Here is a 23,068-nt window from a genome sequence, read left to right on the forward strand (position 1 = left end):
AACTATTTTTAAAATCTATTAGTTAACCGATCAAAACAATTGGCCAATAACCTAAAAAAAAAAAAAAGTGGTGTATAACTTAACCACTTCCCGACCAGCGCACGACGATGTATGTCGACAGAATGGCACGGGCAGGCATATTGGCGTACATGTACGTCCAATATTCGTTGCCGCCGTGCCATCGGGAGCGCGGCGCGCTCCCGCGCTGGTCGGGACCCCCGTGAGTCCGGTCGTGGGACCCGCGGACTATCACCGCGGGCATCCCCGCGATCGTCTCACGGAGCGGCCGAATGGAGGAAATGCTGTATAAACAACATTTCTCCATTCTGCCTAGCAACTAGTGACGCTGATCTCTGCTCCATGTGATTGGAGCAGAGATCAGTGTACACTAAATGAAAGCCCAACCCCCCCACAGTTAGTAACACACCCCTAGGAACACTTAACCCCTACACCGCCACCCACTGGTTAACCCTTTCACTGCCAGTGTCATTTACACAGGAATCACTGCATTTATATAGCAGTGATTACTGTATAAATGACAATGGTCCCAAAAATGTCCAATGGGTCCCCCACAATGTCGCAGTCCCAAAAATCGCAGATCGCCGCCATTACTAGTAAAAAAAAAAATTATTAATAAAAATGCTATAAAACTATCCCTATTTTGTAAACGCTATAACTTTTGCGCAAACCAATCAATAATCGCTTATTGCGATTTTTTTTACCAAAAATATGTAGAAGAATACGTATCGGCCTAAACTGAGGGAAAAAAATGTTTTTTTTATATATTTTTGGGGGATATTTATTATTACAAAAAGTAAAAAATAATGTGTTTTTTTCAAAATTATCGCTCTATTTTTGTTTATAGCGCAAAAAATAAAAACCGCAGGGGTGATCAAATACCACCAAAAGAAAGCTCTATTTGTGGGAAAAAAAGGACGTTAATTTTGTTTGGGAGCCACGTCGCACGACCGCGCAATTGTCAGTTAAAGCGACGCAGTGCCGAATCGCAAAAAGTGGTCTGGTCTTTGACCAGCAAATTGGTCCGGTCTGAAAGTGGTTAATTACTATGTCAAGTTTTAAAAAAAGCCACTTTATTCTTAAAGATCTCTATGCATTGGTAAATATAAATAACCAACTATATAGTTAGGGAGCAAAATAGGAGATATACTGTATATACTATTAGACCCCATTCACACCTGAGCGTTTTGTAGCTTGAAGCCTGAAGCTACAAAACGCTAGAGGGGAAAAATTCTATTATTCTCAATGGAGATGGTTCACATCTCCACTCCATGTCGCCTGAAGCTCAAACAAGTTCCGGACCCTTTTTTGTCGCTCGAATTGAGCAGATTTTGGCGTTTTTCTTCTTTTAACATTGGTGACCTCTTGCCCTGCACAAAATCGCTGTAAAAAAGCCGCAAAAAACGCTTGAAAACGTTACGCTCAGGTGTGAATGCAGCCTTAGAGGGTGAATCTGGTAAATATCAGACTCGGAGATCATTTTATTAAAAACAGTCTTCCTTCAAAAAAAAATTTTTTTTCATTTTAAGAATGTTCGTTCGATTTTCTAATCATTAGTGGGGTCAAATCGATGTTCATTTTCAACCACAGTGATGGGAAAATTTGGAAATGGAAAACTGCTTGGTCGAAGATATTTTTGGACAGTGTATGTGGTTTTCATTCAGAAATTACATTCATTTTAAAAACAGAATGTTAAAAACAAGTGAGAACTTCAAACATTCTTTCATTCAGCGAATGTACAAAGATTTTTTTTTTTGTCTGAATATTCTCGTCAGAAAATTGATCCGTGTGGCCAACCTAAGGCTTGGTACACACCTATGCAGTTTGCGTTTGATCTGTTTCTGCTGTACTTTTTCCTGTGCATTTTTATTTTTGCTGCGATTTGCGTTTTTTTTTGTTTTGGCGGATTTGTTGGGCAGAATAAAAAACACAAATTGCTGCAAAAACACATTACATGCTTTTCTGCAGCTTCTCTATTGAAGTATATTGAACCAAAAAAGCGCCATTTTGCGTGAACGTGTCACATAGGAAATCATGTAAATGGACTGTAGTGCGTTTCTGCAAATAACAGATGTGAATTAGGTCAAAGACGTTTAGTAACATAATGGGGTTAAAAAAAACTAAAATTAGCCCTTTTATAGTACAAAAAAAAGCAGATACTACTGTAAGGGATTAATTTTTTTTTTTTTTTTTACTGTAGAACTGTGAAAGTAATATTTACAGAAGCGATTATTCTTTTTGTACTATAAAGGGCTAATTTTTTTATTTTATTTTTTTTTTAACACCATTATGTTACTGGCCGATTAATCAATTTCATAATCGATTAGTAGTTTTAGCCTAATTTGAACACCGTTTACATATGCGGGCGTGACTTGCGTATGTTTTCTTTGCTGCGTGAGCTCGTGGGAACGGGGTGCTTTAATAAAAAAAAAAAATAATAATAATTTAAATTGTGTTTTAAAAAAAAAAAAAGTGATTTTCCCTAATCGTCTTTCAGGACAGCCACTATGAGAGATAGACTCCTCCTCTTCCTCTGGAAACACTGCGCCAGCCCATAAATTCTTACTTCCCCTGCCGGACCTCAGTTATTAGTGTTTCCTCCGGCGGGGAGACACTGTGCAAGGAACCAGGCCGATCAGTCGGGGAGGCTGTGGCCATTTTTTTCGTCAAGAACCCGGTTAAAGAAGCAGGGGCTTCGTTTGGAGAAAGCTGGGTTCAAACCGTTCAGATGTTCGGTTTACTTACCTCACCAGGTACTGCCACCCCTTCCTAGTCGAGCGCGGCTTCAGGTCGTGGGGGACTCCTATCTCGTCTACAGGGACGCAGCTGGCAAGCCGTTCGAAAGATTTCCCTGTACAAGGGTACAGTCCGCCCCTTTTTTCTTTGAACCGAGCGGGCCGAACGACGGGCGACGTCGTATCCGGCGGAAGCGAAGGCTTGACCTCGAATACGATCGACTTCCGGGTCGTGGAGCTGATAGGAGGGCCGGGCACAAGCTGGAGATGAGTTCGGATCGCGCACAGGCAGCGTGGAACTCTGTAGTAAGCAGCCACCTGCAGTCATGTCGGAAGCTGAGGCTCAACCAACAGACACTATCTCCAGCATTCCTAAGGTAAGAGCACCCTGGGGAGGGGTACTCTCTATCTAGGATCCCCCCACCCCAATGTATGGTTCTATCATGGGGGGGGGGCAGACCCCCTGGGTGGCCGGGGGGAGGGGAGGCTCAGATCCCTTCCTTTAAAAAAGGGTCTAGTGCACTCCCAGGGTTGTATCCCGAGCTTTGTATTGACTTTGTCTCTTTTCTGTTTTTTTCTTTTTTTTTACTTATTTCAGAAAGCTACGGAAAAAACTAAGTCTACGCATAGCTCTAAAAAGAAGTGTGCCTCCTGTAGGGACATTTTAGGGGAATCTTGGACAAAAGTATTGTGCAAAGGCTGTATTGACTCCCTCGTTAGGGAAAGGGAATCTGAACAGGAGTCAGGACTAGCAGCTTCAGTCAAAGAGCTCTCGTCCACCTTCTCTTCTTTTAGATCCCTTTTTGAAAAATTTCAGCTTCCCACAGGTCCAGCTCCCCAGGATACAACCCCACCTCTAGCACAGAGTTCTGCTCCGATCCAACCTGCTAGTACAGGGGGGACAGAGGTTGCAGGCCCTTCAGGGACAGGAAGGGAACTTCCAGATTGAACCCTCCTGGGAATCAGAAGAGGAACTGAGGGGGGGGGGGGGGGGGGGTCCAGGAAAGCCTCCAGATATAAATTATCCCTTGATGAGGTAGAGGACCTCTTAAAAGCAATTTATACAACCCTCGGTATCCAGGCGGATAAGAAGCCCCTAACCCTTCATGACCAGATGTATTCAGGTTTAGGGGAACCAAAAAGAAGGGTGTTTCCAGTGCACGAAGTTTTAATGGAAACAGTTAAAAAGGAGTGGCAGGATCCGGAGAGAAAGCCCTTTTTATCTAAATCCCTCAAGAGAAGATTCCCTTTTTCAGAGGACCCGGCGTGCCTTTGGAATAAAAATCCCAAGTTAGATGCCGCTTTCTCCCAGGTCTCCAGACACACAGATCTGGCGTTTGAAGACATGGGGGCCTTGGCAGATGTCATGGACAAAAGGATTGACTCTGCTTAAGAAAACGTGGGACTCGGCTATCGGCAATCTAAAGCCTGAAATGGCAGTTACGGTTGTGGCTCGCAATTTAGAGCACTGGCTCTCACAGATCCAACAACATATTGAGGCAGGCACAGATAAGGAAACCATTCTGTCGTCCTTCCCTACTATGCTGCGAGGGATCGCTTACATAGCAGATGCCTCTGCTGAGTCCGTCCGCATGTCGGGCAGAACGGCGGCTCTAGCCAATTCGACCAGAAGGGCCCTCTGGCTAAAAACGTGGCCAGGGGATAATGCGTCCAAGATAAAACTATGTGGGATACCCTTGACGGGGGACCTCCTTTTTGGCCCAGGGCTAGAGACTGTTCTGGACCGGACAGCGGACAGGAAAAAATCCTTTCCTCTTAAACGGAAAACCCCCGTACAAACAAAAAAGGGGTTTTGTCCACAAGGGCATAGGGAAACCCCTAAACCAGAGGGGAAAAAGAAAATCTGGCCCCAAAAATAAGACCACCCCCTCAAAGGCTCCTTGTCACGCATCTACCCAGGTGCATGGTAAAGGCCGAGGCCTTGCTGGGAGCTCTGAGCGAATTGGAGAACCAGGATGTTATTCTCAGGGTCCCAAAAGCAGAAGAGGGAAGGGGGTTTTATTCTCACGTCTTTGTAGTAAAAAAAACCCACAGGAAAGTTCAGATTGATTCTGAACTTAAAGCCCCTGAATGCTTCAGTGACATACAAAAGATTCCGCATGGAGTCGATCTTTTCAGTAAGGGCTCTTCTGCCCCGCAACTGTTTCATGGTATCTCTGGACCTAAGGGATGCGTATTTACACAATCCTTATAGCGGAGGCCTCGCAGAAGTTTCTGCGCCTTGCCATAGATTTAGGAGGAGAAACAGCACATTTTCAGTTTCAGGCCCTGCCATTCGGGCTATCCTCTTCACCCCGCATTTTTACCAAGGTCATGGCCCTTTTTCGGCTCCAAGGGATATGCATAATAGCCTACCTGGACGACCTGCTTTTATTTGCAGCATCCCCAACACAGTTGGTCAAAGATCTCAATCTAACCAAAAGGGTCCTTACAGACCTGGGGTGGCTTCTGAACTTGGAAAAGTCCAGCCTGATTCCCTCACAACAGATCTCCTATCTAGGTTTCCTGTTGGACTCAACACTGTTGAGAGTTTTTCTACCAAGAGAGAAGGTACAAAAGCTGGACGGAGCGGTGGCCTCTCTTCAGAGCAACCATCTGGTGTCCATAAGGGTTCTGATGTCAGTATTGGGTCTCCTTACATCTACCCTCCCAGCAGTGCAGTGGGCAGGGCTACATTTTCGTCCCCTTCAGACCTTCATCCTAGGGGTGTGGGACCACAGTCAGGAGGCTCTAGACACCCTAGTACATATTCCACACCAAGTAAAGAGATCCCTCTGGTGGTGGAGGAAAGTGACGAACCTGTCACAGGGGCGTCTGTGGCTCATCCCGGTTTCTCAGGTAGTTACCACAGATGCAAGTGGAAAAGGCTGGGGGACACATTTGGGTTCCCTTCTAGCCCAGGGCACTTGGCAGGATGGCGAGTTGGCTCGATCGTCCAACTGGAAAGAATTAAGGGCAATGGGACTAGCCCTCAGATTCTTCAAAAAAGAGCTCCAGGGTCACCACATTCAGGTGTGGTCGGACAACTCCTCCATAGTGGCCTATTTAAACAAGCAGGGTGGCATGAGAAGCGGAGCCCTGTTGACTTTAGCGACAGAGATCCTGAGCAGACCCTTTCGCTCTCAGTCGTTTTCCTGAGAGGAGAAAAAAACGTGGTAGCAGACTTTCTCAGCCGAAAGAGGCTGAGGGAGGGCGACTGGGTTCTCAACCAGGAGGTTTTCAATCTCATAATAAAGAGATGGGGGGTCTCCAGAGGTGGACCTTTTCGTGTCCAGAAACGACGCAAAAACCCCGAAGGGGAGAGGGAGCCTTAGGTGTGGACGCCTTGAACCAGAATTGGCACTTCAGAACTTGCTATGCCTTCCCACCTCCAGCATTGTTGCCAGCAGTTCTGAGAAAGTTTCAAATGGAAAACCCATCTCTGATTCTGGTGGCACCGCATTGGCCCAAGAGAGCATGGTTCTCAATACTAAAGCAGTTGGCGGTAGAACCTCCCCTACTCTTGCCCCCTCGGGACGATCTCCTCTCTCAGGGGCCAGTCCTCTGCCCACAAGTACGCCAGTGGAAGTTAGCGGCCTGGCTACTGAGGAGGGTTTTATTAAAATCTAAAGGGTTTTCAGAGAGGCTAGTTTCTACCCTCCTGGACAGTAGGAAAAAGGAAACTCGCCAGATCTATGAAAAGGTCTGGTTACGTTTCAACAAGTGGTGCGCAGAGAGCCCTTTCCCAGTACGGAGCTCCTCCGCAGTTTTGGAATTTTTACAATGTGGGGCAGATAAAGGTTTATGCATTAGTACCCTTAGGGGTCAAGTGTCAGCCCTCGGTGTTTATTTGGAAGATCATTTGGCTGCCAACCAGTGGGTAGTCAGGTTCTTTAGGGCCCTGTCCAGACAGAGACCGGTCCAAGGTCTGTCCTTTCCCAGATGGGATTTATCCTTAGTTTTACAAAGCTTAACTGGACCCCCCTCCGAGCCTTTAAAAGGGTGTTTTCTGAGAGAACTTACTCTGAAGACAGTGTTTCTGGTAGCAGTAACAACTGCCAGGAGGGTCAGTGAGATGGAGGCCTTATCAGTCAGGGCTCCCTTTTGCGTTATTTTTCCGGACCGGATAGTTTTAAAGACCGATCCGGCCTTTTTGCTGAAAGTAGCATCCGGCTTTCATAGAAGCCAGGAAATTGTTTTGCCCTCTTTTTGTCCCAATCCCTCCGGCGAGAGGGAACTAAAATGTCATTATTTGGATGTTAGGAGATATATCCTACACTATTTAGAACTGACCAAGACATTCAGAAGGTCAGATTCCTTATTTGTTTTGTTTTCCGGGGCCAGAAAAGGTTGTAAAGCGTCCCGACGCACTATTGCTAGATGGCTCAGAGTAGCCATCGAGCAGGCTTATTCAGTTGCAGGGAAAGAAATCCCAGAGGGTATTAAAGCACACTCCACTAGAGCTATGGCAGCCTCCCAGGCAGAAAGAGCGGGAGCAACGCCAGAACAGATTTGCAGGGCAGCAACATGGTCCAGCTTCTCCACTTTCGTAAAACACTACAGAGTGGATCTGGTGTCGGCAGGTGAGCAAGCCTTTGGGCGAAAGGTTTTGCAAGCTGTAGTCCCACCCTAACTGGTAAGTGCTCGTTTATCCTCTCATAGTGGCTGTCCTGAAAGACGATTAGGGAAAATTAGAGTTACGTTTACCGGTAACGTCTTTTCCAGTAGTCTTTCAGGACAGCCCTAGTTCCCACCCGAAAATTGGGGGGAGTCTTACAAAAGACCAGAGCGCAGCAAGATAATGGTATTTGTTAAATATGTTATTAATGTGTTCTTGTGTCTCCCCAGCTGGCCGGAGGTAATCTCGATATAAACTGAGGTCCGGCAGGGGAAGTAAGAATTTATAGGCTGGCGCAGTGTTTCCAGAGGAAGAGGAGGAGTCTATCTCTCATAGTGGCTGTCCTGAAAGACTACTGGAAAAGACGTTACCGGTAAGCGTCACTCTAATTTTTATTGCTGTCACAAGGAATGTAAACAACCCTTGTGACAGTAATAGGTGGTGACAGGTACTCCTTTATGGAGTGATCGGGGGTCTAAAAGACTTCCAATCCCTCCTTTGCACCTTTGAAAATGGCGAATCTGAATACTATTATTTATTTTTTTCAAACCGGCGCCATTGGCAGCCAAGTAAACCAGAAGTGTCGTCGTGATGTCACGTCCGTGTTTACATTCAGGAGCCTAGAACAAAGCCGTTTCTGGCTTCGTTCCAGTCTGTCTCTAGGCGCCGGAAGTGGTGCGACACAGATCGGAACTGCCGGTTGGACGGGAGGCCCGGTAAGACCGACGGGAGGGGGAGGATGTCCCATCCTGCTCCTCTGGTATAACAGCCGAGCGGCTTTTAGCCGCATCGGTTGTTATACCTGGAAAGCCACTCATCGGTATAAAAAAAAAAAAACGGTATAATCCCCGAAAACGGAGTATGCACATCTATCTATGTTCGGCGGGAATGGGTTATAGCAGCATTTGGATGAGGTAACTGACAGGCAATTATCCACATTCTTTTTACGGGGCAGCGATTATTTGAATGTTGAAACATTGTTGACAGGGCTGCTTTAACATATTAAAGTGTCAAAGGGATGAGTATGGGGGGGGGGGGGGGTCTGTGCTGTGATCAGCACAGCCCCCTCAAATGTACAAATCACCTGCCAACCAGTGCCCAGCAATGTAAAAACAAATTCTGTCAGTACCCCCCACAGTGCCAATCACTGCTCAGCAGTAACACCAGTACTTATCAGTGCCGCCTATTGGTGCCCATCAATTCTACATATCAGTGCCCGTCAGTGAAGGGGAAACAACATTTTATGTCAAACTAAAAAAAGACAAACATTTTTTTTCAAAAACGTTGGGTTTTTTAGTTTAGCAAAAAATAAACGCAGAGGTGATCAAATACCCCCAAAAGAAAGCTATATTTGTGAGAAGAAAATTATAAAAATGTACTTTGAGTAGTGTTGTATGACCATGCAATTCAGTCAAAGTGTGACAATTGTCGCTGAAAATTGTCCTGGGCAGGAAAGGGTGTAAGAGCCTGGTATTAAAGTGGTTAAAATCTAAAATACCTGCTGTCCTTCTGCAAGTCCAAGCTTCTCTCCCAGCTGTCGGTTCAGCTCGATTGTCCCAGAGTTTGTTCTGCTCCGACTCTCCATCCATCCAAGGTAAATTGGCTGATCGCCCCATGATACCTCCACTGCATGACCCTGTTTAAAGATAGGAGGCACTTTGTTAGAAATGCACACTCAGATGTTGTTTAAAAATGAGTTTGATTACGAAAATACTCCTTTCTGAGAGCTGACACCTCGACACATTCCCTACCCTATCCAATTCAAAACCACCACAACACAGCTGGGGGGGGAGGGAGAGTGAGTAGGAGCTTTGTTTTTGCGCAGTTATCGATTGTCTCTGCCTGAACAAACCAGTACATCTGTCATGAGTGTAGTACACAGAGGATAATTCTGGTCTTTCTAAAAAAAAAAAATACTTTATGCCTGGCTGTAACCATGGAGTCTTAAAAAATTGTAAATAAATGCCAGAGAAAAGTTGGGATTCCTTCTATCACGAACTGTTCCAGGTTAGTAGCTCAGAAAGCACTGAAGCCAAAAGTATAAACAGGATACATAATTATTTAATGACAGGTTTATTTTGACGTTAATCTATCATAACAATTACCGGTAAGTCTGAACTAAGAGAGGAACCTGTAATGCCCCGTACACACGTTCCGATTATCGTCAGACAGATTGTTCACATTTTGTTGCATACAACTAAGATCGAATACAACACTGCAAAATGATTTTTGTTGTACGATTCTGGAAAAATCTTCTGTTGTGCGTAGCTACATATTTTAAATGATGTCAAATACGTGTGACCCGTGTGTCCTTCTGGTTTATTTTTGTGTTTCCGATCATGCGTGGTGTTTGTCGAACGACTTTTATCGGACGCATACTGTACTGATTACACGATTGTCGTATGATGGGCTGTCATCCGACCAAAGTTTTCCCGTTTGTCCCTTCAGATTTGGTTGGACGGACTGTCGTGATCGGCTGTCGAAAGCTGCGTACTAACGATCAGATTATCGAACGATCTGTCCGAAAGCGACTTTTGTGGTCCGATAATCGGAACGTGTGTACAGGGCATTAAGATAAATTTATACTGCTGTCTGAAGAAACTGACGTTTCCAGGACTGTTGTTTCTTCTTACAGACCCCCTACATTACTTCACCACAAAGGAGCTGGTGGATCGAAGTGTCGGTTTCAGGAGAGACGAGCATCTTTTTCACAGGTATCTCCCTCATTTCAACTTTGTTTTATAAAACAGTTGCTTTACGATAATAGGAGGGGGGTGAGTGTAGGCAGTGGTTGAAGGATGGCACATCAGGAGATTTAAACTATAAATTAATTTTTTTTTATTAAAAATGAATTTTTTTTGCAAGTTAAAAAAAAAAAAGTGCAGATTTTTTTTCCCCCCTAAGGAGTCTTGCACAGCATTGCACCCATGTTCAGGAGATTGTGGATGCAATGCTAGATTTCTGAGGACTCAGTCAAAAAATATATAATTTATTTTATACAAAATATATACGGTGCCTTGCAAAAGTATTCGGCCCCCTTGAACTTTTCAACCTTTTGCCACATTTCAGGCTTCAAACATAAAGATATAAAATTTAAATTTTTTGTGAAGAATCACCAACAAGTGGGACACAATTATGAAGTGGAACGAAATCTATTGGATATTTTAAACTTTTTTAGCAAATAAACTGAAAAGTGGTGCGTGCAAAATTATTCAGCCCCTTTACTTTCAGTGCAGCAAACTCACTCCAGAAGTTCAGCGAGGATCTCTGAATGATCCAGTGTTGTCCTAAATGACTGATGGTGATAAATAGAATCCACCTGTGTGTAATCAAGTCTCTGTATAAATGCACCTGCTCTGTGATAGTCTCAGGGTTCTGTTGAAAGCGCAGAGAGCATCATGAAGACCAAGGAACACACCAGGCAGGTCCGTAATACTGTTGTGGAGAAGTTTAAAGCCGGATTTGGATACAAAAAGATTTCCCAAGCTTTAAACATCCCAAGGAGCACTGTGCAAGCGATCATTTTGAAATGGAAGGAGTATCAGACCACTGCAAATCTACCAAGACCTGGCCGTCCCTCTAAACTTTCAGCTCAGACAAGGAGAAGACTGATCAGAGATGCAGCCAAGAGGCCCATGATCACTCTGCATGAACTGCAGAGAACTACAGCTAAGGTGGGAGAGTCTGTCCATAGGACAACAATCAGTCGTACACTGCACAAATCTGGCCTTTATGGAAGAGTGGCAAGAAGAAAGCCATTTCTCAAAGATATCCATAAAAAGTCTCATCTAAAGTTTGCCACAAGCCACCTGGGAGACACACCAAACATGTGGAAGAAGGTGCTCTGGTCAGATGAAACCAAAATCAAACTTTTTGCCCACAATGCAAAACGATATGTTTGGCGTAAAAGCAACACAGCTCATCACCCTCAACACACCATCCCCACTGTCAAACATGGTGGTGGCAGCATCATGGTTTGGGCCTGCTTTTCTTCAGCAGGGACAGGGAAGATGGTTAAAATTGAGGGGAAGATGGATGCAGCCAAATACAGGACCATTCTGGATGAAAACCTGTTGGAGTCTGCAAAAGACCTGAAACTGGGACGGAGATTTATCTTCCAACAAGACAATGATCCCAAACATACAGCAAAATCTACAAAGGAATGGTTCACAAATAAACGTATCCAGGTGTTAGAATGGCCAAGTCAAAGTCCAGACCTGAATCCAATCGAGAATCTGTGGAAAGAGCTGAAAACTGCTGTTCACAAACGCTCTCCATCCAACCTCACTGAGCTCGAGCTGTTTTGCAAGGAAGAATGGGCAAGAATTTCAGTCTCTCGATGTGCAAAACTGATAGAGACATACCCCAAGTGACTTGCAGCAAAAGGTGGCTCTACAAAGTATTAACGCAAGGGGGCCGAATAATTTTGCACGTTCCACTTTTCATTTTTTTATTAGTTAAAGTTTCAAAAATCCAATAGATTTCGTTCCACTTCACAATTGTGTCCCACTTGTTGGTGATTCTTCACAAAAAATAAAATTTTTATATCTTTATGTTTGAAGCCTGAAATGTGGCAAAAGGTTGAAAAGGGGGCCGAATACTTTCGCAAGGCACTGTGTATATATATATATATATATATATATATATATAAAAACGTAAAATCGAGCTACATTCCACCCTATACTGCTCGTGGACATTGCTGCACAGAGATAGGGCTCAGGTAAGTATTGGGGGGCTGCTGCACACGGAAGGCTTTTTTTTATCTTCATGCAAAACTTTCTGGCTTTACGACCACTTTAAATACCACCAAAAGAAATCTCTGTCTGTCTCAAAAAAAATAATAATTGCATATGGATACAGTGTTGTATGGCCGCACAACTGTCATTCAAGGTGTGACAGCATTGAAAGCTGAACATTGGCCTGTGTAGGAAGGGGGTAAAAGTGTCCTGTACTGAAGTGGTTAAATTGGTTCTAAAGTCTGAAGGTTTTTCTGTGTTTTTTTTTTTTGTTGCCCTAATGCCTCGTACACACGGTACGATTGCTGGTAGGGGATTGCCTGTTGTCCTAAAATCTTACTGTTAGTACGCTCCTTTTGACAATTGTCCAATTTTCGGCCAACAAAAGGTTGGATGACAGGCTAGTAAATTTTCAGTGGACAACGGCTTGGCGTCTGATTTTCCTATGGTCAGCACACAAATCCATCACACGAAAGTACAAACACGCATGCTCGCAATCAATGCTCACCAAACAAGAAATTTGCAGAAGGGGCCTTAAGGGCGGTGCTCAAGAGCTGAAATTCCTCGTAGTACGTCCCTACATTCGTGTTTGTGGCACAACAATTGTGTACAGTTAGTATGCAAGACAAGATCCTGGCACACACCCTTTTGACGAAAATCAGACTCTCTGTTGTCCAACAATCGTACCGTGTGTACAGGGGAGGGCTGGGCTGGGGGGCAGGGATGCAATTGCCCCCTGGGCTGCTCTGATATGCTGTGGCAAAGGCTGCTGTGCCATCAGCTCAAGAGCACACATGCGCAGATCTTGAGCTGGCCGAGTCCAGTACTGTGATCCAGCGATGTCTTAATTTCAGGGCTGACAGTCTGTGTTACACAGCACAGCCCCGCCCAGCCCCTCCCTCCTCCACACCATTGGCTGGCAGAGGCAGGACCTGCTTCTTTCCCAGCCCACACTCCGGGGCAGCCCGTGTGCTGTCTGTGAGGAGGATGTGTGGGCGGGAAAGTTCAATCTGAGCAGTCGGCTGGAATCCAGTGAGGCTCCTGGGAGGCTGAGACCATCCAAGTAAGTGAACTCCTCCTCCCTCCCCCACTCTGCAGCCAAAGAGTTTTTTTTTTTTTTTTTCTAGCAGCCTGAGCAGTACCTTTTAGGTGGTATGATGTGGGCTCACACTGGAATGCTGCGGTTTGGCTGCAGTGCTGGTGTCCTGGCAGTCTTCCTGCATGTTGTCCCTGGTCCCATAGAGGTTGCACATTTTTACTGCATGTTCTGAAAGTGCACAAAACGTCCTGCATGCTGCATCTTTGGTGCAATTCCAGAAAATGCAGCAAAAATGTGCAACCTAAAAGAAGTCTGGGAGACTGTGAAAGCCGCCAGTACACTCGCACTGCAGCACACTAAAGGCTTGTATTCACTTGCAGCAGCCACTCCTCTAAAAAGTGATCCATGCTCAGGTCACTTTTCAGAGGCATTTGACAGGCAGTGAGGAGTTGATATTACATTTCATCCCTGCCTGTTTTAACCCTCTAAATGCCAATCCCTGCAGGTAATTATACGGTTCACTTTGAACTCCACCTCATTTCCATTACTCTCTGTAGGTATTAGATGTGCTCCCACCTTATTGTTTGCACATCTAATATCCAAGGGTACTTTCACACTGGGGCGGTGTGGGCAGTAGTGGTAAAGTATTGCTCGTTTTAGCAGCGCTAGCGGGGCACTTTTAAAACCCACTAGCAGCTCAAGAAAGAGTTAAAACCGCCTGTGTTGCTCATTTCAGTGGGCAGGGCACCTCTCCCAAACTGCCCCAGTAATGCTGCTTGCAGGACTTTTCAGGATGTCCTACAAGCGCACCGCCCCATTGTGAGGGCACTCGGGCCTTTCACACTGGGGTGGCATGAGAGGCAGTTTACAGGCGCTATTTTTAGCACTAAAACGCCTGTAAAGCGCCTTCAGTGTGAAAGGACCCTAAAAAGAGTTCTGGAAATAAGGTGGAGTTCAAAGTGAATTTCTACACCTAAGTGGAGCGCTCCTTTAGAAGATTTGAGGATATTATTAAACAGAGACTGGTGGACTTAGGCCACCATAGACAGATTGAAATTTCTGCTGAACAGGCAGGATTTCAATCAATCTATGTGCAGACTGGCTGCACAGAATTCGATCTATCAACTAACAATACAACCAGCTTGTCTTTATTTCTTTTTTTTTGTGATCACTGCTGGCTGCCAAGCTGCCGGCAGCGATCACTGTATTCTGATGGCTTGAAAACTTTCACCTCAGAGCACACACCCACACACGGCTCTTATGGATGCTTAGTAAATCAAGTGCCAGGCTTCACTAGCATTACACCTGTGTGACTGCGACCAAGTCTGGGCACAAGCTAGCACAGGCTCCTGGAAACATGGGAAGGGTGGCCAGTAAGAGGAGAGCTGGGAAATAACATTACTTGCCTCATATTCCTGCCACTCCTAAACCTGCTCCACTGCAGCACCAGGCCCACAATGCCCTTAATCTGGCTGGTGCCCCAGGGTGTGCACCTGCATATGCTTTTCTCACTACCCGCAATTGACACAGGAGGAGCCTGCACCCTGGTGAATATGGTGGTCATGCCAGGGAGAAAGCAGGACTTGCATGTTTAGCCTGCTGAACTCGCTGTGACTCTCGGCTACTCTGCTGGCTTGGCTTGCCCAGTGGTGTGGTTCTCACTCACCAGAGAAGCTTCAGACTCCACAGGTAGCACTTAGTGTGGCGGCAGTGACAGAACAGTCTTTAGTCTTCACCTTCCTGCAGTCTTATTGGTCTTTGTACTGGGTGTGGGGAAGGGGCAAGCTCTTTTTCTCAGTCTCTCTGGGGCAATCATGCAGTCTCTCTCTGGGAGACTGCTCCAAAATGATTGCCCCCACAGGGAGTGACTGCTCCACACTGCCTGCACAGAGAGTGACCGCTTCACACTGCCTGCACAGAGAGAGTGACCGCTTCACACTGCCTGCACAGAGAGAGTGACCGCTTCACACTGCCTGCACAGAGAGAGTGACCGCTTCACACTGCCTGCACAGAGAGAGTGACCGCTTCACACTGCCTGCACAGAGAGAGTGACCGCTTCACACTGCCCGCACAGAGAGAGTGACCGCTTCACACTGCCCGCACAGAGAGAGTGACCGCTTCACACTGCCCGCACAGAGAGAGTGACCGCTTCACACTGCCCGCACAGAGAGAGTGACCGCTTCACACTGCCCGCACAGAGAGAGTGACCGCTTCACACTGCCCGCACAGAGAGAGTGACCGCTTCACACTGCCCGCACAGAGAGAGTGACCGCTTCACACTGCCCGCACAGAGAGAGTGACCGCTTCACACTGCCCGCACAGAGAGAGTGACCGCTTCACACTGCCCGCACAGAGAGAGTGACCGCTTCACACTGCCCGCACAGAGAGAGTGACCGCTTCACACTGCCCGCACAGAGAGAGTGACCGCTTCACACTGCCCGCACAGAGAGAGTGACCGCTTCACACTGCCCGCACAGAGAGAGTGACCGCTTCACACTGCCCGCACAGAGAGAGTGACCGCTTCACACTGCCCGCACAGAGAGAGTGACCGCTTCACACTGCCCGCACAGAGAGAGTGACCGCTTCACACTGCCCGCACAGAGAGAGTGACCGCTTCACACTGCCCGCACAGAGAGAGTGACCGCTTCACACTGCCCGCACAGAGAGAGTGACCGCTTCACACTGCCCGCACAGAGAGAGTGACCGCTTCACACTGCCCGCACAGAGAGAGTGACCGCTTCACACTGCCCGCACAGAGAGAGTGACCGCTTCACACTGCCCGCACAGAGAGAGTGACCGCTTCACACTGCCCGCACAGAGAGAGTGACCGATTCACACTGCCCGCACAGAGAGAGTGACCGCTTCACACTGCCCGCACAGAGAGAGTGACCGCTTCACACTGCCCGCACAGAGAGAGTGACCGCTTCACACTGCCCGCACAGAGAGAGTGACCGCTTCACACTGCCCGCACAGAGAGAGTGACCGCTTCACACTGCCCGCACAGAGAGAGTGACCGCTTCACACTGCCCGCACAGAGAGAGTGACCGCTTCACACTGCCCGCACAGAGAGAGTGACCGCTTCACACTGCCCGCACAGAGAGAGTGACCGCTTCACACTGCCCGCACAGAGAGAGTGACCGCTTCACACTGCCCGCACAGAGAGAGTGACCGCTTCACACTGCTTGCACAGAGAGAGTGACCGCTTCACACTGCTTGCACAGAGAGAGTGACCGCTTCACACTGCCTGCACAGAGAGAGTGACCGCTTCACACTGCCCGCACAGAGAGAAACCGGCAGTGTCAAGCAGTCTCTCTCTCTCTCTGGGGCAATGTGGAGCAGTCTCCCTCCCTCTCTGTATGGGAAATATGGTGTAGATGGATGGTCAGCTGATTCTGGGGTTCAATGGGCCACTTGACTGGACTTGCCCCCCAGGCCTAAGGCTGCCAGCCCTCCCCTGTGTGTGTACGAGGCTTAAGGCTCTATTCACACCCAGGTGATTTGAATCTCGGGCAGAATTTGGGGCGGTTTTGCCCGTGATTTGACAATAGCGGAAAAATGCAGGACGTGTTTGCAATGCCATTATTTCTCACTGGCACCCTAAATGGGGTGTGATTTTTGCTGCATGACAAATCGCGGGACACGGGTCACCCCAAGGGAAGTTCCATAACTTTTGGGTGTCACGTGATTTTGTTTGTGTGATTTTGCTGCAATGCGTCGTGTGGCAAAATTGCTCCGTGTTTGGCGTACCATTGAGAAAGAATGGCATCGCAAAACGCGTCCTGCGTTTTTGCGCGATTGTGGAATTGCGGTGATTCAAAATTGCCTAGATGTGAATGGAGACTAATGCATTCTCTTGAGATGCACACAGCCCTGCTCAGGGGTATGCTTTCACAGGTGCCTCCTCAGCAACGCACTTTCTGAGGGGGTCACTTGGAGGAGATGGACAATGCTGGTGGGGGACTCCAGAAGAGGAGGAAAGGGACCACTGTGCCATACCACTGCACAGAGCACGTAAGTTTAGACCTCTTTTTATTTTAAGTGAAAAAAAAAAAAAAGCCTTTAGAACCACTTTAATTTCTGTACAGTCAATTCACATGTTAATATGCAGCAAATAATTGTGTAAATTGATCCTAAAACCAAAAGACTTGATATAACCTTTAATCACATGACACCCGCAATGCACCTAGCTGGGTACTATGTGATCTTTGGTGTAAGATAACATTGGGAGCTGCACCCCATTTGCTAAAAATAATATTGTAATGTATTGATGACATAAGCCTGAACGTGATCTGCACAGCAGACAAAGCTTACTGTGCAGATCTCTTCTCTAAACGAACTTTCAGCACAGGTGTAATTTTTTTTTCAGTGAAAAGGAGACTGGAGCGCCACCTGCTGGCTGGATGGAAAACTACATAATATTATATACAGTTATGCTCATAAATTTACATACTCAGGCAGAATTTATGATTTCTTGGCCATTTTTCAGAGAATATGAATAACACAAAAACTTTTCTTTCACTCATGGTTAGTGTTTGGCTGAAGCCGTTTATTATCCATCAATTGTGTTTACTCTTTTTAAATCACAATGGCAACAGGCACTACCCAAATGACCCAATCAAACGTTTACATACCCTGGTGATTTTGTCCTGATAACATGCACACAAGCTGACACAAAGGGGTTTGAATGGCTATTAAAAGGTAACCATCCTCACCTGTGATCTATTTGGGTGTAATTAGTGTGTGTATATTACTATATTGTTAAAGTATTGGGACACCTGCCTTCACACACACATGAACTTTAATGGCATCCCAATCTTAAGCTGGCCATACACCATACAATTTTCTTATTCAATTTCCTTTAGATTTACCTTCAACTGTGTAGTACAAGGGCCTGCCTGATTGCACACAAACTGAAAGTGTTTAGATTTGAACTAATATTATATGGTTTTGGTAAATCTAAAGAAAATTGATAGAAGAAAACTGTATAAATGTATGGCCAGCCTTAGTCTGTAGAGTTCAATACTGAGTTGGCCCACCCCTTGCAGTTATAACAGCTTCAACTCTTCTGGGAAAGCTGTCCACAAGGTTTAGGAGTGTGTCTATGGGAATGTTTGGCCATTCTTCTAGAAGCGCATTTGTGAGGTCAGGCACTGATGTTGGATGAGAAGGCCTGGCTTACAGTCTTTGCTCTAATTCATCCCAAAGGTGTTCTATTGGGTTGAGGTCAGGACTCTGTGCAGGCCAGTCAAGTTCCTCCACCCCAAACACGCTCATCCATATCTTTATGGACCTTGCTTTGTGCACTGGTTCAAATCATTTGGCGGAGGGGGGATTATGGTGTGGGGTGGTTTTTCAGGGGTTGGGCTTGGCTCATTAGTTCCAGTGAAGGGAACTCTTAAGGCGTCAGCATACCAAGACATTTCGGACAATTTCATTCTCCCAACTTTATGGGAACAGTTTGAGGATGACTCCTTCCTGTTCCAACATGACTGCACACCAGTGCACAAAGCAAGGTCCATAAAGACATGGATGAGCGAATTTGTGGTGGAGGAATTTGACTGGCCTGCACAGAGTCCTGACCTCAACCCAATAGAACACCTTTGGGATGAATTAGAGCGGAGACTGCGAGCTAGGCATTCTTGTCAAACATCAGTGCCTGACCTCAAGCAGTTTAGAGGTCGACCGATATATCGGCCGATATTTGCCGTTTTTTAATTAATCGGCATCGGCCGATTGTGCTGATAAAAAGGACGATTTAGAACAGCGGAACTTGGAAAGACTTCTGTAATAGAAGTCAGTGTGAGTTGCCTGAGTCCTCATAGAAACACTTTCCTCCACTCTGGGCAGACTGCCAAGAAAAGAACAGAAAGATACAATGTTTACACTTCTGAATGAATGAAATCATCTCAGTGTGTAGAAGTTCTCAGTTTAACCATTTAAAGACTAAATCTTTTCTGACACTTGTTGCTTACAAGTAAAAATCCTGTATTTTCTGCCAGAAAATCACTTAGACCCCCCAAAAATTATATATATTTTTTTAGCAGAGATCCTAGGGAATAAAATAGCGGTTGTTGCAATATTTTATGTCACACGGCATTTGCACAGAGGTCTTTCAAATGCATTTTTTGGGGAAAAAAATACACTATTTAAAAAATAAAAATAAAATAAAAACAGTAAAGTTAGCCCATTTTTTTTTTCGTCCAAAAGTTTTGACTACCTGTTTTTATTTAATACATAGTTTTTTATTTTTTAATCTAAATCATACATACAAGTAAACTGATTGGAGGTTTGTTTTGTTTAATAAATGTTTAAATGTAAGAAATTTTCTGTATCACTTATAGACTGCTTTCACACTGGAGCGGGCAGGCGTTGATGGTAAAACGCAAGTTTTAGCGGCGCACATATAACCCAGCTAGCGGCCAAGGAAGAGGTTAAATGCGCCCATGAAGCACCGCTGCCAAATCGCATTGCATGCGCTTCGGCAGTGGTGCCCATTCATATCAATGGGCAGGAGTGGTGGAGGAGCGGTATACACCACTCCAAACGTGCTGCTTGCAGGACTTTTTTTTAAGATCCTGTCAGCGCATCGCCTCAGTGTGAAAGCACTCTGTCTTCCACACAGACTGCAGGGGAGCCATTTTACAGGCGCTATTTTTAGCCCAAAAGCGCCTTAAAACGCCCCAGTGGGAAAGGTGTGTTAGATCAAGGGGGATTAAAAATAAATAAATAAATAAAATAAAATCGGCCTAACATATCGGCCCAAAAAAATCGGCATCGTATATCGGCTATCGGCCGCCATGATTTCTAAATATCGGCATCGGCCAGAGAAAAACCCATATCGGTCGACCTCTAAAATTATCCTTCCTCTACTCCCAATGGTAAGGAATTATGGTTTTCACACAGGGCTTTTTTTTCTCTCAGAATGGGATTTTTTTTTTTTTTATTTCCTATCTCAGTCACCTGCCACCTACACACCTCTGAGCACCATACTCTGGTTTAACCCCCTACCCACCTCTTAGTTCCTCCACTTTTAGAGAATATAGAACCAAGTATCATTTGGTGTTGATAAGCAATTTGGAGTTTGTTAGTTAATGATAATAAGAAAAGCATTCAAATTATCCCCAGCAGCCAGCAAGTATAGTCCCCTCCAGAAGCAATAGGCCACCCCGGCAACAATAGACCCTTCCCCAGTATGAATAGATCCACCCCAGCAACAATAGACCGTTCCCCAGTATGAATAGATCCACCCCAGCAAAAATAGACCGTTCTCCAGTATGAATAGATCCACCCCAGCAACAATAGACCGTTCCCCAGTATGAATAGATCCACCCCAGCAACAATAGACCGTTCCCCAGTATGAATAGATCCACCCCAGCAACAATAGACCGTTCCCCAGTATGAATAGATCCACCCCAGCAACAATAGACCATTCTACAGTATGAATAGATCCACCCCAGCAACAATAGACCCTTCCCCAGTATGAATAGATCCTACCAGTAATCATATACCCTTACCAGCAGTAGCCAGCAACTGTATATTCCTCCCAGCAACAACTGATACCCCCTCGATGACAATAGACCCTCCAGCACCCCTTTGGTAGTACATATATTCAGTGTTAGAGGTGGCAGAACTGCGTTCCCACTGAAAAAACAGCCCTGATTTCACATGAGGAATGTTGTTTTTATAGAGGAATCCTGAAGTGTCTTAAGACTGCAAAACGCATTGACAATGTAATACGTGACATTAATACATGGAATAAGGAATCCTTTTACTGTGATTTGTGACCTATAGTGTTTGTAACACCTGTTGTTGGGAGATTTAATGCCATTCTTGGAATAAATGTTGATATTTTAGTACTTATAGCTCTCATTATTGTGACTGAGTCATCCTAGATTATCCGTTACCACGTTGTTTCTTTGTAAAGCGCACATTTCAAAGCATGTTACGGTAATGCACAGACCAGGGTGTGTTGTGCGATTAAACGGCAACGCAAAAAGGGCCATGTTGAATAAACAATAAGTGCAGGTCTGTCAATTTCTGACCTTATATTCCTTTAGCAGCTGTAAATCAAAAGGGAGAAAACCCTCCACTTACAGTCCAGTGTACAAAATACAAAGTCCAGGAACCGAACGCCGGGCTGATTTTACATCATAAATGAGAAGACATGAAAAGCAGTCCCCTCCCCCCCTATGAAAGTTATTACACATTAACATCTCCCAGACCAGACAGACAATCTTGCTATAGGAGCAAAGGTTATGTTGTAATTGTATGTGCTACAACTCACGTACAGCATTTCTCATTTTTTTTTGCTGTAGGTCTACCTTTCCACAACAGTGTAATATTATACTGTATAATTAAGTGCCGCCATGTTCATTTCTGCACAACAACAAAAGTTTAAGGAAACGTAATAACCAGGTAATCTCTGCGCAAACAATTTGTTTCATGGTAATCAAACCCACGGTGTATATACCCGCCAGCTGGCGCCAACACTGACCTGTGTTCTCATCAAATCAAATTAAATATGCCATAAACGTGCAGCAGATCCACGTGATAAAAAAAATATATTCTATGTGCATAGTCCACAAAATAATTATAGAAATAGCACTACAGCAGTGGCCGAACAAAAAAAAAAAAACTGGCATAAATATTAAAGGGGTTGTAAAGGTTTTTTTTTTTTTATATGAAAATAACAAAAATGTCATACTTACCTCCTCTGTGCAAGGGTTTTGCACAGAGCAGCCCCGATCCTCCCCTTCATCGAGTTCCCCCACGCAAAGACGCTTTTCATGGGGACATCCATGCAGGCTCGCTCCCGAGTCTTGCTGATGAGACTCATTAACACAGACAGCAGGACTTGGCCCCGCGTCACTGGATTTGAGCGGCAGCGCTCCCACTGCTATCAATCGGTCCAATGAGGAGTGAGAGAGCGGCTAGAGCACATCGCTGGATCAGGTACAAAAAGGGGGGGGGGGCTGGGGGCAGAAAAGAAGATTTTTCACCTTAATGCATAGGTGAAAAACACACTGATTGTGTCCCCACACACCCTCCCCCTTAAAAAAAAAAGAAAAAAAATTGCAAAAAATTTATTATAAACATTCATGAACTTCTGAACAGAAAATATAAAGATAAAAGAATATATTATATATATATATATATATATATATATATATTCTTTTATCTTAAAGCGGTTCTGCACAGACACATTTTTTTTTTTTTTTTTTTCCGTAAAATCATTATTTTTATAAATCTATTTTGGCCGATGTCATCTTGCGTGTGGGCATTTGAAGCCCACAAACAATCACTTCCTCCTTCCCTTGCTTCGGAGGAACCAGCATTCCTTGCTGGTTCCTGCGCATGCTCAGTGGCTACAGCTACGAGCGGCGTATTCGGCTAGGCGCAATGACTCCTGGGATGAACTATACGAGATCCCAGGAGACAGTGCGGAGATCAGCGGAAATGATGCTGATCCCCGCAGAAACCCCGCCCATAGCCGCAGGGAGACAATAAGAAACACAGCAGAGAACGAAACGAAGGAGGTAAAAAAAATTAAAAACAAGGGGCATTGAGCACTAGTTAGAGCTTCGTAAAAAGAAAGGCAGGAAGATAAAAAAAAATGTGTGCAGAACCGCTTTAACTTTACAAAAAAATAAGTACATAAAAAAAAAAAAAAAAAAGGTAAGAATATAAGTACATACTTATATATATATATATATATATATATATATATATGTATGTACTAAAGTATTACAGTAGTATAACCAGAGCTAAAGTCCTCCTTGCATCAGATAAATACTAAAACAGCGCTAAAACTAAAATAAAAATAGGAAAAAATTGATGGTAATGACACCATAGGGCAATGGCAAACACCACTGGTGTTACCATCAATTTTTTTTTCCTATTTTTATTTTAGTTTTAGCGCTAT

The 23,068-nt window shown here is 45.1% G+C and overlaps 1 protein-coding gene across 4 annotated transcripts in view; it reads right to left on the reverse strand.

Moving 5' to 3' along the window:
* Positions 1-23,068, reverse strand: part of PEX1 (peroxisomal biogenesis factor 1) — a 121,748-nt gene that overhangs the window by 93,732 nt on the left and 4,948 nt on the right. For all 4 annotated transcript variants that reach the window (XM_077490810.1, XM_077490808.1, XM_077490807.1 and 1 more), the window contains exon 2: positions 8,870-9,007. In XM_077490810.1, coding sequence (XP_077346936.1) covers positions 8,870-9,007 — 138 coding nt within the window. The remainder of the gene's footprint in view (positions 1-8,869; positions 9,008-23,068) is intronic.

This window comes from Lithobates pipiens, unplaced genomic scaffold (genome assembly GCF_037356315.1).
Source record: "Lithobates pipiens isolate NorthernLeopardFrog02 unplaced genomic scaffold, aLitPip1_a1.2 Scaffold_19, whole genome shotgun sequence".
In the NCBI taxonomy this organism is placed as follows: Eukaryota; Metazoa; Chordata; class Amphibia; order Anura; family Ranidae; genus Lithobates; species Lithobates pipiens.